Source organism: Aedes aegypti, chromosome 2 (assembly GCF_002204515.2).
Source record: "Aedes aegypti strain LVP_AGWG chromosome 2, AaegL5.0 Primary Assembly, whole genome shotgun sequence".
Classification (NCBI taxonomy): domain Eukaryota; kingdom Metazoa; phylum Arthropoda; class Insecta; order Diptera; family Culicidae; genus Aedes; species Aedes aegypti.
Window position 1 is genome coordinate 225,638,254 of NC_035108.1, and position 16,267 is coordinate 225,654,520.

At 38.2% G+C, this 16,267-nt stretch overlaps 1 protein-coding gene across 14 annotated transcripts in view; it reads right to left on the minus strand.

The window, feature by feature from the left end:
• The window catches only part of LOC5574827 (coiled-coil domain-containing protein AGAP005037), a 302,411-nt gene that overhangs the window by 234,154 nt on the left and 51,990 nt on the right, over positions 1-16,267 (minus strand). For all 14 annotated transcript variants that reach the window (XM_021844163.1, XM_021844162.1, XM_021844160.1 and 11 more), the window contains one exon: positions 2,068-2,130. In XM_021844163.1, coding sequence (XP_021699855.1) covers positions 2,068-2,130 — 63 coding nt within the window. The remainder of the gene's footprint in view (positions 1-2,067; positions 2,131-16,267) is intronic.

The following is a 16,267-nucleotide window of genomic DNA, read 5'->3' on the forward strand; positions in this document are numbered from 1 at the left end:
AACAAAATGAAAACAAAATCTCATTCGATTTTTTATGCTAGGGCGTTTCCAGGCGATATTGAAGGGACCATCGTGTTAGGGAGGTATCGAGATTAAGAAACACATATTTTTCGTTTTTTAAACTTTCCATCATTTTCATGAAATACGTTGAAAATAGTGATTTTAATATGAAAATATTAAATTCTAACACATTTTCCTATGTGACGATTTTTGAACAGTCCGCAAAAATTGAATTTGTTTTTTTTAGCCTAAAATGGGTTGTTATCTATTATTTTACTATCAGTATACTGCCGTGAATCGCAAGTCAGTCCCATCTGTAAAAAGTAGGCATTGAGAAAATGGGCTGTGAAGTTTTTAAACTCGTTTTCCACACGAATATTCAAAAAAATCCAGAGGATTGGATTATGTTCCAATCTTAAAGAAACTTTCACAACTTGCTTTTCACTACGATATCTTTCCGAGAAAAATATAAGATGATCAAAACAAGTTACATTTTTGTGTTCCACGGTGCGGAAATCTGTAGTGGGACTGATATGCGATTACTTTTCATTATGGGACAATTAGACTTGCTGTTGTTTTCTATTTTTTCCTAACAAACCTTAATATCTAATTAGTGCAGCTGAATGAGCATTGGGAGATATTTCGAAAACTGAACTCAACTCAATTTTGGGGAAAATGCAGATGGGACTGACTTGCGATTCACGGCACTACAGTTGTAATATACAAATTAATAAATTTTAATTATATTTGGAGAATATTTGAAACTTTTCATACAACATCGAGTTATAGAAGTAAACTTGCATTGGAAAGGGATCAATAATAGAAAGAATAGTACTGAAAAGTACTGTTTTTGTAGCACTGAAAAATACTGTTTTTGTAACACTAAGAAGTACCGGTTTATGGATTTAGGTAGTTTTAACAACTTTCGAGAGCAGTAAGAATGTGTGTACATATTTTGTTGTAATTTCTCATCGTAATAGGCTGTTTTTCATCACGCCAATCAGTCATGAAACGGCCTACTTTCCTGTACTTAAGTATGCCTCAAATTCACGATAAAGTGGGCAATTTGTATTTAAACTCATGTATCAAGCCTATAAGAAGGCATTTCAGTGAACTATTATGTGTGATCTCTACTTATAGAGAATTGAAACGGTTTAGTATCCAACAAATCTATAGCCGGTTCTTCAGGGCAAAGTTCGAGTGGCCATATCTAATATATTCTAAACGGTACTAACCCCATCATTTATAGTATTGAATATCAGATCTTAATAATTTATGCAAATTAAAATGATTGCTATTGCAAATATATAAAGTTAATTTGGTTTATCCCAAAAAATAGTTCTTTTTTACCGGACCTGACCCAGTGACCCAACGGAATATATCCGACCACAGGGATATTCCCGAGATCCGATGACCACTTTCAGAAACAGGATAAGTGTGCCAGTATACTGACAAAAAGTTATTTGAATCCGTTAAGTATTCTCTGAGCGGTAAGAGTTTTAGTATTTTTGCTTCCACTCAGGCCAATGCGGGTTAAGCAAATAAATTGCCATACACGCTGGAAAACTGGCATGCAAGTTGGCTGTAATAGTCAAATTTAGCATTTTCAACAGCCAATATCTCATAAGGGTCTGTCTATTAATAATGTGGTGCGTGAGAAATCTAAAATCCTGCCTCCACACATAAACCCTTACGTAATTAATGGACGAGCTCTAATGCACCCCAATGGCTTGGCTATTGAACTTTGCTCTTTTATGGAAGTTTAGATATACAGAGCAGAAATTTGTTAAACAATTCAAAAATCTTTCTGATCTTCCTTTGAATTCTAGGAGCTGGACGGTATTTTGAAAATATGTTAAAGCTTTTTGTCCAAAACTCTTTCAAAGTTCAAACCGTTTCAAGCTCACAAAATTTTATAAATTTAATTGAAAATAATTCATAAATAAGTTAGATAAAGTCCTCTAAATTTATTATGCAAGTCGCAGAATGTAATTCGCATACAAGTTTGATTTTGACTTTTTTGTGGATGTTATTGCGTTATCTAATGTATGTAATATTTTCACTTACCTTACTCTTATGAATATGCTGATGCCTGTAATCTGAATCGAATTCCGGTTCACTGAAGTAGCTCTGGAATTTAAAAAAAAATATTAATTTAATAATTATTAACTACATTTGAATTATTTTTTTTTCTAATTAATGAGCATAAACAAATGTATTTGTGTAAGTTTTAAAATAATAAATCCATGAGTGTTGCTTTTTTGTTCAATAATATCACTCTAAGATGATTGAAAATAAACAAAACTTTGGGTATATCTCTTTTCCTGTAAGTTGTTTGTTTGAAACCAACTTACAGGAAAATAGGGTACAAGTTCAAACAAAAAAAATAGATTATTTTCAACTAGTGGTCCCGGCAAACTTCGTCTTGCCATTAAGTAGGCTGTTGAAAAACGTTTTGGAACCCATACCAAATGACAGTTCCGTTCACTCTCGTTTTTCCGACTTTCCCTGTAAATATGCTGGGATTTTTATGCACACAAACACGTTGGGACCCTTCACGAACAAAACGGAGGAAGAATCATTCAAATCCGTTGACCCGTTCTGAAGCCATTTAGTGACATACAATCACCATTCCATTTTTATCTATATAGATAGACTAGTGGTCCCGGCAAACTTCGTCTTGCCATCAAGTAGGCTGTTGAAAAATGTCATGAAATCTCCCATACGAAATTACAAATTAGTTTTCTCCAGTTTCCCTGACTATTCCGAAAACTTTCATAGACTTTTTTCCTGCACGAACACGTCGCATCCCCAGTCGAATACAACAGTAAAAGAATTGTGCAAATCTGTTGACCCGTTCTCAAGCCTTCGTGACATACAAACACCTTTCCATTTTTATTCATATAGATAAAAGATAAAAGATTTGCTAGCTAAAATCGACATAAATATTATAAATATCATGAGGGTTCGGAAGAAACAATACAAATCGATTGAGATTTGAGATAGCCGTAGCAGTAATGGCACAACTATTCAGTATGGGCATTCAATCGTATGATTTTTCTTTGAACAATATTGAGAAAAGCTAATCATAAACAGTATCATATTGGAAAAAATATTGTATAAGCTATGCTTAAAATTAACAAATCTAGCGGCTTATTACATACATAATACATAGTAAACAGACCTCGTAATTTTAGTATTAAATTGTGACACCTGTAGGCGAATTCCGGCGCGTATTTTCTTCGAAGAAAAGAAAATTTTCTTGCTGGTGCGTAATGGAAGAAAATTTCTTCTCTTCGAAGAAATTGTTCGCCGGAATTCACCTACTGGTTCAACCTATTTTCTAGCAAAGTGTTCCACTTAGAATGAAGCACCAAGATGAATATGCAGTAAAACAATTATCTAGTATATTTAGGCAATGCATTATTATGTTGAAAAGAACATTTTTTGCTTAAACCGAGATTGTAGTGACCAGACGTCCCGGATTATCCGGGACAGAGCAATTTTTAACTTAGCAGTACAGTGTCAATACTTTTTATTACAATTAACTAAGTATTAATACTAAGTTAAGTACATGTCTTAGATTGAATATAAATGTAAATAAATCACACATTAAATATGAGTAGCACTTCATTGGGGATGAGTTCTAACATACGTCCCGGACTTTTTTCCGGGACATATCTGGCCACATTAACCTAGATAACTCGTTTTGCCCAACCCCCTTGGCTTTTTAAATAATATTCTGTTTTATATATTTTTTAAGAACTTTTCAAATTTTGCTCACGAATTATTCAGTATTAACAGAAGTTTCAATGGATTGGTAAAATTTACCAGAATAATAAATATAATTGTCTTATAGCTTTAATTGAGAACCGCCAAAATTATAAGCTTTTCATGACAAAGAGGACAAATTTGAACATTTTTTTATATTTCGAGTATTGAAACAAATATTATTGCGGTTTTTTTAGAGGGGCTCCTTTACTTCCCATACTCGCAATACAGTCCCATTAGGTAAACCATCATGTCGAGAAAAATGCGTCTAAAACATAATGAAAAAAAAATTCGTTTCGCTACTGTCGGTAGTAGTAAATCCTGGTAGAATTACTCAACACATTATGACCGAAGTATACACAAATCTTTAACTACTGAAATAAAGTTGAAGTGGTAGTTTTTTATGTCCAAATCCAAAATACAGGTCGGACTCGATTATCCGGAGACTCGATTATTCAGAGACTCGAATATCCGGGATTCGATTATCCGGAATTTTAGACTCGATTATCCGAAATTTGTTTTTTGATGTTCTTGTTTTTCAATTTTTATGCATAAATCTTAAGTACAGTGGTTACATTATCATGGGTCACCCACTATTATGGGTCATTTCCATTTGAATTGCATTGTAACTTGCAGGCCGTGTTACTCCCAGCCTAGATGAGACCCCCCCGTCTCCAAGCCTCAGGGTCGGCGCTACGCTCGTGACACTCCGCGAAAGAAAACACTTACAGATCGGCTCTAGTAAAACTCCCTCTATTTCGTGGTCTATGTGCACACTTATATTTCCACTTCCTTGACGCCCTACTTCCTGTTCTACTCCTGACCCTCTACTAATCTTTCCTTCTCTTTACTTGCGTCCGTCCTCAACACCGGACGACGCCTCCCACTTTCTTATTCTATCCTACCTTACAATTCCTTCACTTCTTCGGGGCCCCGCGCACTGCAGCACCTTCTCCACTCCTCTGTCGACCGCTTAAACTTCTCCTTCTCTCCTGGCCAGGGGCGGATGAATGGTCCTTCACTACTCTCCTGCTTCGGCTGCAGCCTCTCGTGGACCTCCTGCCTGTCCCGTGCGCCCCTCGAGTGTGGTGACGGACTCGAGGCTTCAGTGATCCGTAGATTCACTGGGAAACCTGGGTTTTGTGGCGCACTTGAAGGTCAAACTTCAGGGGTTTAGGGACACACTACAGGTTCTTCAGTAACGATTTTGAATGAAAACCGCGAGGTCCTATGGATGAAGTACATGGTACAAAAGGGCGAGTATTAGGAACTGCTCGGTTGGCCTTGGTTCGGGGTAATTTGGGTTCTGGTTTACCTGGAAGTCCAGTTATCCTTAACACTTTCCTCCTCTCTACTATTAAACTCAATTTAATATTGCACAGCACTTGCTCTTAGCTTTACATAACGACGTTCTTCTCCAATGATCACCAGGCTAATGAAGTGTCGTTCTGGTGATCATTGACCCCGAACCTTTGGTCGTTGACCCATCTTCGTCCATCTACGTCATCGATGATCCGCCTCATCATGGCCACCCATTTCGCCACCCCCATGGCCGCCCATTCGTGTGGTTTAGCGCAGCCCTGGTGGTGACTAGCGGTACTATCCTCGTCCTTCTATAGGGTGGAGCTGTGTTGGCTGCGTTCGTGGGAGTTTTCAGGACATTCTACTCTAACCTATCTACAAACGTTTTCTTTTTCTTTACAACACATTTACGAAACTAAACGCGACAAATCTCATCAACACTAGACATCACACTGACACTGGTTACACTCTCCCCCCGCTCGGGTAAAAAAAATATTAGTGGAACTAATATTTTTTTAATTTACACACTCAACACTCTGGCAACTTAACACGTACCTCTGAACCTGAAATTCACAAACATCGTTGACAGACACTTATTTTTTTACAATGAAATAGACAAAATCTTGACACACTGCTCCACTCCTTCAATTTCAAAAATCCACCCGGGTAAAAGCGCATTTTATTTTAGCATATACATGGGACGGGGTCATAAGGCATCATCGTTGGCTTAGCCAACTCCACGCAATTAAAGGTTCAACCGTCTACTGACCATCAACGTCCTAAGACTCCGGTCTCCAACGTACCCAAGATACTAAATTTTATTGACCAACATTGATGAGAAACAATTTAAAAATATTTACAACGAATTAAAAAATTACCTATCACCAAATAAAAATGTTGCTTATACAACAATAAAAATACTACACATTCTACAATTGAAACTACATGCAAAATAATCAAACTAAATTCCGGAATTATTATTTACAAAAACAATGTTGCAGAGATACCCTCTACTATGGTACGAAACATTTCGTTTAGTACTTTGTAATATTTCTCAGTGTCGGAGTTCACTGTCGATCGGCCGATCTACTATTGTATACGCGCGTTATCGTTATCATGATCAACTGTGTGCTGTTCGGGAAGATCGAGCTATATTTATGGACTGTATATGTGGATATTGTTCGAACGTGGTAAGTATCCAATGTGGTTCTAGCTAGGAAAAATTTGTGAAATTAGGCATTTTGGAGATTTTTTATCATTTTTATGACATTTCGTCGACGAAAGTTTGGCCAAATGATCATTTTGGTGGTATAATTCTCTTCAAAAGGCCTAGTTTTCCAGGTTTATTCCTGACAAGAAGCTCATTGTGGTGCTTGCCATGAGGCATGATTCCAGGTAAGTACCTTTCATTGTACTGTGTACCGTTAAACTATTGTAAGCGTTAATAGGTTATTCTAAGTATGTTTGTCTAGTTATTTGTTTCCAACAATTATTGTGGTAATAGTTTCTGTGGCTCAATCTTGCCTAGCCCATGCTCTATGGATATACTATTTTTCATGCTCACTCTCATCTACCACTAGCATAGCAACCTTAGACTGGTCCATTTACAAGGAAGCTAGCTAAATGATAAAACGTACTTTGCATTTGAATACATATTTAATTCTATAATTTCCAACACTTTCCAACACGGTTTAAAACAAACAAATTAAAAACAAAAAGAGAAAATAACACATAAAATTTTTCTTCACAAAATTATTAAAATATTCTACGGTTTCCTAGGATTTTTGAATGGATGCGATGCCTCGTTCGTTAACGATGGGCATTGATGAATGAATGCATCTGCAGCTGCACACATTTGAATGTGTCCGTTTGTTCCATCCCCGAATTGAGCTTATGCGAATGGTATCTGACGTGACTTCCTGATGAGGATTTTACGGAAAACCTGTCGTCAACCGATTCGACCACTCGATTCTCAGGAACAAGACGTACCATGGAGTGTTGACTACGCCTTTAAATCTGCCGACGAAAAGACGCCGAGAGATTTTCCATTCATGTCGGAGAGTTCGTATGAGCTGGTACCCTTTTTGGCAACAATGATGCAAGGGGTGTAGACTGGGCCGAGCTTGGCGTTGTAGTCGTGCCCACAGTAGCGTAGCTAGGGGGGTGCGGTGGGTGCGGTCCGCACCGGGCCCCCGGTTCCTAGGGGCCCCGAAATCAAAGGTAATATTTCTCGTAGCAGTAGAACATCAGTTTTGAACGAACTTTAATGTATACAGCAAGGGAAAATCAGATTGTAAGGGAATCTGAATTGGTTATGTGTAGGGGCCCCTGTAGCTTGTTATATTCATACATGTAGCGTTCATTTAAACCCTATGGAACAGTAATTTTTAACATACTATCGTGTTTTTGGATTCAATAATACATTATTTTGTAAATCATCAAATATCTGGGGGCCCTCTATAACTTGAGACTGGGAAGCCAGGAACAGCTTTAGAAACATTTCTATTGTGAACTAAATTCTCAGCAATGCCGGTCTCCAAAGATTTTATAATGAATGTTTGTGCTCCGAAGATTACTACGCGGCTTTTCCATTGGTTTACGGATTCATCATAGAAATTTTTATAGAAAGCTTAAGGAATTCTCTCAGTGATTCATCAACAGTTTTCTTCAGGAATATGTACAAAGACTCTTCCAGAGATTATTCCAGAATTTATTTTAAAGATTCGTCGTAGATGTTATTACAATTTTCAGATCATGTTACAATTTATCTGCAGAACTAATGAAAATGTTGTAGCTCTTTGACATGGGGCTTGAAAATGGTGAAACATCTCGGAAACCAAAGATGGCCGGCACAATGGCCGACTTCTCCCCCTACTCATGTTTTTAAAGGCACAAAACTTGAGAAATAGTTGGCAAACGTTCCTGATCATCTTATTTTAAGCTTTCTGCTAATGATAAAGCCAAAATAAAAAGTTTACTGTTGTGGGATGCTTTCTTCGCGAGATTTGTGCCTTTGAAGTTTTAGTGCAATCTTAGAAGTTGATTTCAAACTGTTTCACCTTAATAGTTGATGTATAATAGCCCAAAATGTGTTTAAAATTGAAATGTGTGCTTACGTCACTTCGTCAGATTACGGCAGTTCAGGAATCACCCCATGTATTTTCACAGGAATTGTTCCATAAATTTTACCAGGGAATATGCCATACTATCTATTAGGAATTCTTCCAGAAATTTTACAATAAATTCAACCGGGGTTTCCTTTCTCCAGAAATTGTGATTTCTCCGAAATATTTGTTGAAAAATTCTATTTTATTTAATAGTTCATTTAGGATTTAAGACCACAAAATGCTACAGCAATTATTCATGTAATTCGTTGAAGAGATTTTCCAGGGATTTACTCTTTTCGGAATACTAATTCAAGGATTTTTCCGGAGATCTTCTCTCTTGTTGGAATTTATTATCTATTTTACCAGAATTGATTAAGAATTTAGTTAAAAAATATCCACGATTTTTTTCAAAGGAAATTTCTCAAATTACTTCTGGAGAAAAATCCTTAGCATCTCCTTGGAGATGTTCTAAGAGAAATGCTTGAAGAATCCTTTTATATATTATTTTCTATTTTTGGAAGAACTCATTGAGAAATTCCTAAAGGAAACATGAAAACTTGCACAAAATTCCCCAAGGTATTTTACGATAAATCTCTTGTAGCAATATTAAAGAAACTTTGAACGAAAATAAGAAAAAATGTTAAAGGAATTTCTGGTGAATTCTATGGTAGAGTGGCTGGATGAGTTCCGTAGAGATAATTTCCTTGAGAGACAAATCTTTGAAGAAATCCCTATAGTAATTTCTTACAGTATCTTTGGAAAAAATCTTGGATTAATTGTTCAAGGTATCCTGAACGCAAATCTGGGATTGATTTCTTTTGAAATGTGTGATGAAATCGCTCAATAAACTCCTGAAGAAAGCTTCGAATTATAAACTGAAGGAAACTTTAAGCGAACACCTGAATTTCATTCTCAGGAAATCATAAAATACATATACTAATATTTGACGTAACATCACGGGAATTCCCCACTGATTTGTTTAGGAAAGACTCTCTGAGAGATGACTGGTTGGATTCTCTGAAAAGGCCTTATTGAAACATGATTCCTGATCAATGTCTCATCAATGTCATGTTTTTCAGGCTTGAAGTCTCTAAGTTCATATTTTAAGATACTACCGCTACCAGCTTTGTTGACTAGTCATATGTCAATTGTATGTTTCCTAACGACGCACACCCCTGTTTGGAAGGGCCTCCAAATTTGACTCCGCACCGGGCCCCAAAAACCCTAGCTACGCCACTGCGTGCCCAGCTGAGGATTGTCGGAATGACCTCTTATACACTCGCTGTCCTACATCGAATGTTGGTGAATACCTCTTGTGCCGTAAATCGTACTGCCTTTTCGTACTCTCGTGTGTCCTTTTTAGGTTTTCTACAACCATCTCCCACACCTTTTTGGACACACCTCTCATCTTCTCCATACGAACTTCATCGGTGAGTTCCTCGTTACTCTCTAAACGGTGGTCAGATCCACGAGTCATGATCTCATTTCCGAACACGATTCGATGTGGAGAGAATTTGGTTGACGAGTGAACTGTGTTGTTCAACACGTACTCCATCTCCGACACTTTAGTGTCCCACAGACGTTGATCTGATCGGACGTATGATCTGATCATCGCGTTGATTGTACGGTTCAAACGTTCCGCAGGATTCGCCTGACTCCTGTGACGAGCATTAGCCCAGTGTTGGATCTCGTACTTTTTTAACAGATCTTGGAACTCTTTCGACAAGAACGTTGTTGCATTGTCGGAAATCAGATATTGGGGCACCGACAACTTTCGCAGCCACAACTCTTCCACGATCTTGCACAGACTAGCGGACGAGATCTTCTTCACCGGGACAAGCAGGCAATACTTAGAGAAAATGTCAAGAATGACCAATAAGTGTGCATTTCCCTGCTTGCTCCGGGGTAAAGACTGAATGTAGTCCATACAAATGATCTGGAACGGTTTGGTTGCGATCCGTTGTTGGCCCATTTGAGGTGCAGTAGAAATTGTCGACGGTTTGTTTTCTTTGCACGAAACGCAGTTGCTTATATACTTTTTTAGGTTGACACTCATTCGAGGCCAGTAATACCGCCTTTTGAGTTTTTCCACACATTTTTCGAAGCCGATGTGCAAGTTATCATCGTGCTCCTGCTTCATGATTTGTGGACGAGATGATTCTGGGACGCATTCCTTCCACTGAAGCTGTAATCCAGGACATCTGATCGGGCTGACACAAGTTTGTACAATTTGCCACCGTCTATTCGGAAATCCATATAATTTTCGGGAGCTTCTTCGACAGCATTGTACAAATTTTTGTACCACTCGTCCTCATCCTCTACTTCTAGAGCTTCGATTGATCGGGAAAGGGCATCCGGTACAATGTTGTCCTTCCCTTTCCTGTGCTTCACTTCCATGTCGTATTGCTGTAGCGTAATACTCCACCTGCTCAGACGTGAAGATGACCTCCATTTGGCCTTCATTATAAAGGTCAAAGCTGATGAATCGGTCATTAGAATAAAGTGTGTGCCCTCAATGTAGCACCTGAATTTATCAATGCAGCGTAAGGCGGCTAGTCCCTCCTTTTCCGCTGCATGATAGTTCAGTTCTGCGCCCTTTAACTTTTCGGAATGGTACGCAATCACCCTTTCCTCCCCATTCTGGACCTGCGTAAGAACTCCAGCGATTGCCGTGTCACTTGCATCTGTTTGGACACAAAAAGGCAGACTAAAGTCTGGGTTGGCCATCAGAGGCGCTGATATCAGCTTCTCTTTAATGGCCTTAAAAGCTTCATTTGCTGCGTTGTTCCACTGCACTCTCTTCGGCTTGTTTTTAAGCAAATCGGTGAGAGGTGCAGTGAGTTCACTAAATTTATCGATGAACCTACGGTAGTAGTTGACCATACCGAGGAATCGCCTTAATGAACGCACCGAGTTTGGGACCTCAAAACCCAATATCGCTTGGACCGAATCTGGGTTAGGTCTAAGACCTGCTCGGGATAAACTTCTCTTCTTCTTTTCTGGCGTTACGTCCCCACTGGGACAGAGCCTGCTTCTCAGCTTAATGTTCTTATGAGCACTTCCACAGTTATTAACTGAGAGCTTACTATGCCAATGACCATTTTTGCATGCGTATATCGTGTGGCAGGTACGAAGATACTCTATGCCCTGCCCAACTAACATTCACTCATTTAACAAACATCATTATGGCAGTTTTATCCAGCATCATGTTCTATAACATTTGAATAATTTCCATTGCCAACCTTTGTTAAAGCATTGTTCACACAAATTTGGAGAAACTTTAAAGCATGTCGTTGAATACCAACTTTATTTTTCGGCTTTAAAAACGTTTTACAAGCATTTAGTTCAGCTTTTATACGGCTGGTCTAAAAATAATTAAAGACTAATAAAAACAAAAAAATATTTTTCTAGGCACTTTATAAATGTAGTGTGCACTATTATTATCATAGTATAACAATCTTATTTAAAAATCGCCTTTTACTGGATTCGAACTCGAGACCTTCCAATCGTCAGCGGTATGCCTTGCCATCTGCGCCATCCTAGAATTGATGATTATACCGTCCAGTGCAAAATATAAACTTCTCATAGCTGAATATTGACCATGTTCGAGCTTCTATTCGACAACGTCTAATCAACACATGGTACGCTAATCTACAACTGAACAAGCATATTATTCAGCTGCTGTTTAGTGCTGATCCAAGTTGAGTTCAGTCGGCTATTTTTAGCGCACAGTGAGAAAATTTATGTCGATGTTGGTCAAAATAATGTTTATTTACACAAAGTAAAAACAGTCTGAAATGATTAATCTAATTTCATAATAAGTTTTAGTTTGTTTTAAACTGATTAATTAACTTGAATAATTTTATAAATTATAGTTTGATTATTTTTTTATTTGTGTTTTTCATAAACCTATTACATATGCATTGAAGTAAAAGTCCTTTGTATGAATATATTTGAATCATTTGAAGGGTTAGTCCTCAGAACCCACCTGAATAGAAAAATATTCGAATATCTTGATGCGATTTTTATTTTCGGAAATGGCCATGTAAATCATTTTTCTTAGAGCGCAGTATTTATTCAGTTGTGAAGAAATGTCATTTCAAATGTAGCTGGCTATAGAAATTTATTTAATCTATTCTGTCAAAGAAATTTCCATTTTTCTTGTACGGAAAAACATCCCGAGAATGCGAAAAAAAGCTTAGCAATAGAAAATATAATATGGATAGCTAAAAGTGATATTAACTTGATAGGTATATGATATAAAATATCTGGAAATGATATCTAAAATAAACTACTAGAACAAAATTGGCATGTCATATTGTGTATTTCATTCACTACTGGACTGCAAAGTGCAGCCTCATAAGTGCGAAAATGTGAATAAAAGTGCGGAATTGCATTGAATCCTGTTGGTGACTTCAGAGCACTTATTCATTGATTTACGAAGAATATGTCCCCCGAATACACCTACCCGATTTGATGCAATTGCGCACTTTTATTAGCGTTTCCGCACTTGTAAAAACTTCTGCGATAGTCCAGTGGTGAAAGAAATGTGCAATACACTAAAGTCTTTTTTTACACGGTTTTTTTTTGCACGCTTTATTTTTACACGGCTTTTTTTACACGCCTTTCGGAATTAACACGGTACTCTTTTTGCGCAAAATTCGGAAATAACACGGTTTTTTTACTTATTTACACGGATTTCGGAATTAACACGGCTTTTTTTCCTATTCACACGGATTTCAGAATTAACACGGTACTTTTTCCACGGATTCTAGAATTACCACGGTTTATTTTAACACAAATTCCAGAATTAGCACGGTTTTTTTTTGCACGGATTTTTTTTGCACGGCACGGGGGACCGTGTAAAAAAAAACCTTAGTGTATTTAGATTCTGCAAGATTTTACCAATAGCTGCGAACTATTCATTAGATCTGCGTACATCAAATTTTTCATAGGTTTAGAAGTTCCAGGAACAAAATTTTAATATTGTCTTCAGATATTTTATCTCTTATGTCAATCAAGTCAATATCACGCTTTGTTTGTCAGTACTTTGCTCCTACTCGGAATACTTAGCTTAAATGTTTATTTTTGTTTTCACAATAATTCTGCATTTCTGGAGACTGAACATGTTTATTTTCTGAACAGCTATTTCAAAAGTTTTAAGAAAGCATAATTAATGAGCTTTGAAATGCATTCGGAATATTTCGGATATTTTGTCCATTTTATGAAATTTAGCTATAGTGTGATCGCTTTTACAAGGCTTATTTATTGCTGAACAATGTGTTTGTTATTCGTCATTTTGGCCTCTATTGGATCAACTGTTCTTATAATATACTGAAGCTGAATTAGGATTTTATAAGATACTTATTCAGCTCTTATTCATGCTTATGTTAAACATGTGGGAATAGCTGAAGTGCGACGCAAGTAAAACGTTAGTTCGTCTTCTGAATATCCTTTTATACAAATACATTTGTTTAGTGGAATATTGGCTTTTTAATTGGGGGAAACATGTCTTGTTCAGCTCATTTGTAGAACAATCTTGACTAGTCGAATGAGAATCTTCGGAATCGTTTAATAAGTGGCGATTCAACTTTTGTTCATTCTAATGCATAACGTTGAACATTGATCTAAGTTTGTGTTAAAAAAGCACCTTCTCAGCTCTTTATAGAGCAAATTTTTTATTCAGCTGCCATTACCATTATTGAACAATAATTAAACATGCATGCTTGTTTGTGGCTCTGAATTGTTAGTTGGGTGGGAAGTCGAGAAAATTTCCAACCCGAAAAGATCCTCGACCGGTGGGATTCGAACCCACGACCCTCAGCTTGGTCTTGCTGAATAGCTGCGCGTTTACCGCTACGGCTATTTGGGCCGGGATAAAATGTAGCCCAAATAGGGCAGTTCTTGGCAGCAAAAGTTAGACTTCTCAAGGTTTATGTAGAGATTTGCCTCCTTGAGACGTCTCGCAAGTTCTCGCAGTTTTTGGATATGATCCGCAAACGTATGACTGGCCACTACAATATCATCCAGATATACAAAAATGAAGGTTTCCAGGGCACCATACCCTAAAACACGGTCCATAAGTTTGCTTAAGGTGGATGGGCTGTTTACCAGTCCAAACGGTAAACGTGTGAACTGATATAGACCCTTCCCTGGTACTGAGAATGCCGTAAATTTACGAGATTCTTGCCCCAAGGACACCTGTAAAAAGGCTTGGGATAGATCTATAGTAGACAGATACTTAAATGGTCCTAAATGGCTTAAAATGCGATTTTGGTGGGGGAGGGGGTACGCATCCCTTTTTGTGCGCTCGTTGAGCTTTCTAGCGTCAAGGCACAACCTTACTTCTTCGCTATCACGTTTCTTTACTGGTACTACAGGTAGAGCCCAGTCAGATTCAGAAGGTTCGATAATGTTGTATTGGAGCATTTTGTCGACGGAATTATGTATTTTCTTCTGTATTTCTGGACTCCAGGGGTACGGATCCTTCCGAACAGGTTCCGCTCCCTGAAACTCCTCCTTAAAATCTAAACGGTGTTCAATAAGATCCGTCTTTCCAAAATTCCCAGGACTGGCTACCAAGAACAACTTTTTCACCTCCTCTAACTGTTGAACCTGCTCTTCGCTCAACTGTTCTTCTTCTTCTAGCTCCCTGTTAGTGTCTTCGTCAACGGACTCGACAGACTGGCTAAACGTCGGACGAATCCCAAATTTTCGCCCTAGGATGCATCTACGATTGAGTTTTGGAGCAATCACTACGGGTAAGATCTTCGTTTCACCGTTGAAACTAATTGGAATGTCTGCTGAACCAATCACCTCTAACCTTTCTCCAGCTGCTGTTCTCAGATTTGTGTTCGTGGGTTTAATTTTCAGTTTTAATGAACTAATCAGCCTCCTACACCTACACCTAATACAGTCCTCTCCGCACCGCTGTCTAACAAACCTAACACAGAAATACCTAGAATCTCAACCTTCGCAAATGGTCTCGGATCGTTGCTCAGCGTGACAATGGTTGCGATCTCTTCACTTCCTGAGTTCTCACCGAGTACCTGCTCATAGCCGAGTTGGTTCAGTATTTCTGGAGGTTCTGACGCGACAATTTCGTGAGGACTTTCTACGTTATTTGGGAGACTGACTTGCCTCACTGAGCAGTCTCGTGCATGTTTTTTGATTGACAGTAAGGACAGTTTTTCAATGTGAATCCAGGGAATCCACATTTGAAACAAAACATATGTTTCTCCTTAGGACATTCCTCAAAACTGTGATCATTTTCATGGCAGTTGAAGCAAATGCCCTTCTTAATTGGAATGTAAGCCTTGACAATACGCTGTAAGGCACTACTTCCACTCGGTCCTGGAGTTGGACTTTTCTGTCTCTGAGGATTGTGAGTTTTGTTGTCTGATTTCTCCGATTTCTTGTACTCATCCCTTTTTTGGTTTTCCTCACCCGAACTGCGCTGCTTCCAATAACCTTTCTGCCCATTACCTCTATTGAAATTCTGCCTAAAATTTCCCGATTCCTTCCTCCTATCTGATTCATTTTTGTTATATCTATCCTGTCTATTTGCGAAATTCTGTCGGTGGTGATTAATCTCATCTACCCGAATTGGCCTATTATTAAAGAATCTTTCATTTCGCTGGTATAGTTGCCAGTTGATCGCATCAAACTTCTTACCGAATTCTTTCATTTTAGCTACGTCGGTCACGTTGGCAGCAAGCATGGCGATACGCACATCCTCACGCGTATTGCGAAAGAGCACATCAAACTTGCGCCTATCATCCCAGGGGTTGGACATACCTCGGAAAATACGGACCATGTCCAAGTAATAGTCCTGAAACTTTTCCTTGGCGCCCTGTTTCCGATTATACGCCTGTCTTTCGTAGACGTAATCGATGTCAATCGGTAAGAATTCGTTTTTAAGTTCGCGAACTAACACTTTCCAAGACCCTAATTCGTAATCACCATTCACCTCCATGAACCAAGCTCTGGCTTTGTTAGTGAACAGGTGATGAGCACTCTGAAACAGTTCATCTTCAGAGAACCCTTCTGAACGAGCATTGAACTCAACCTCCTTCACAAACTCATTC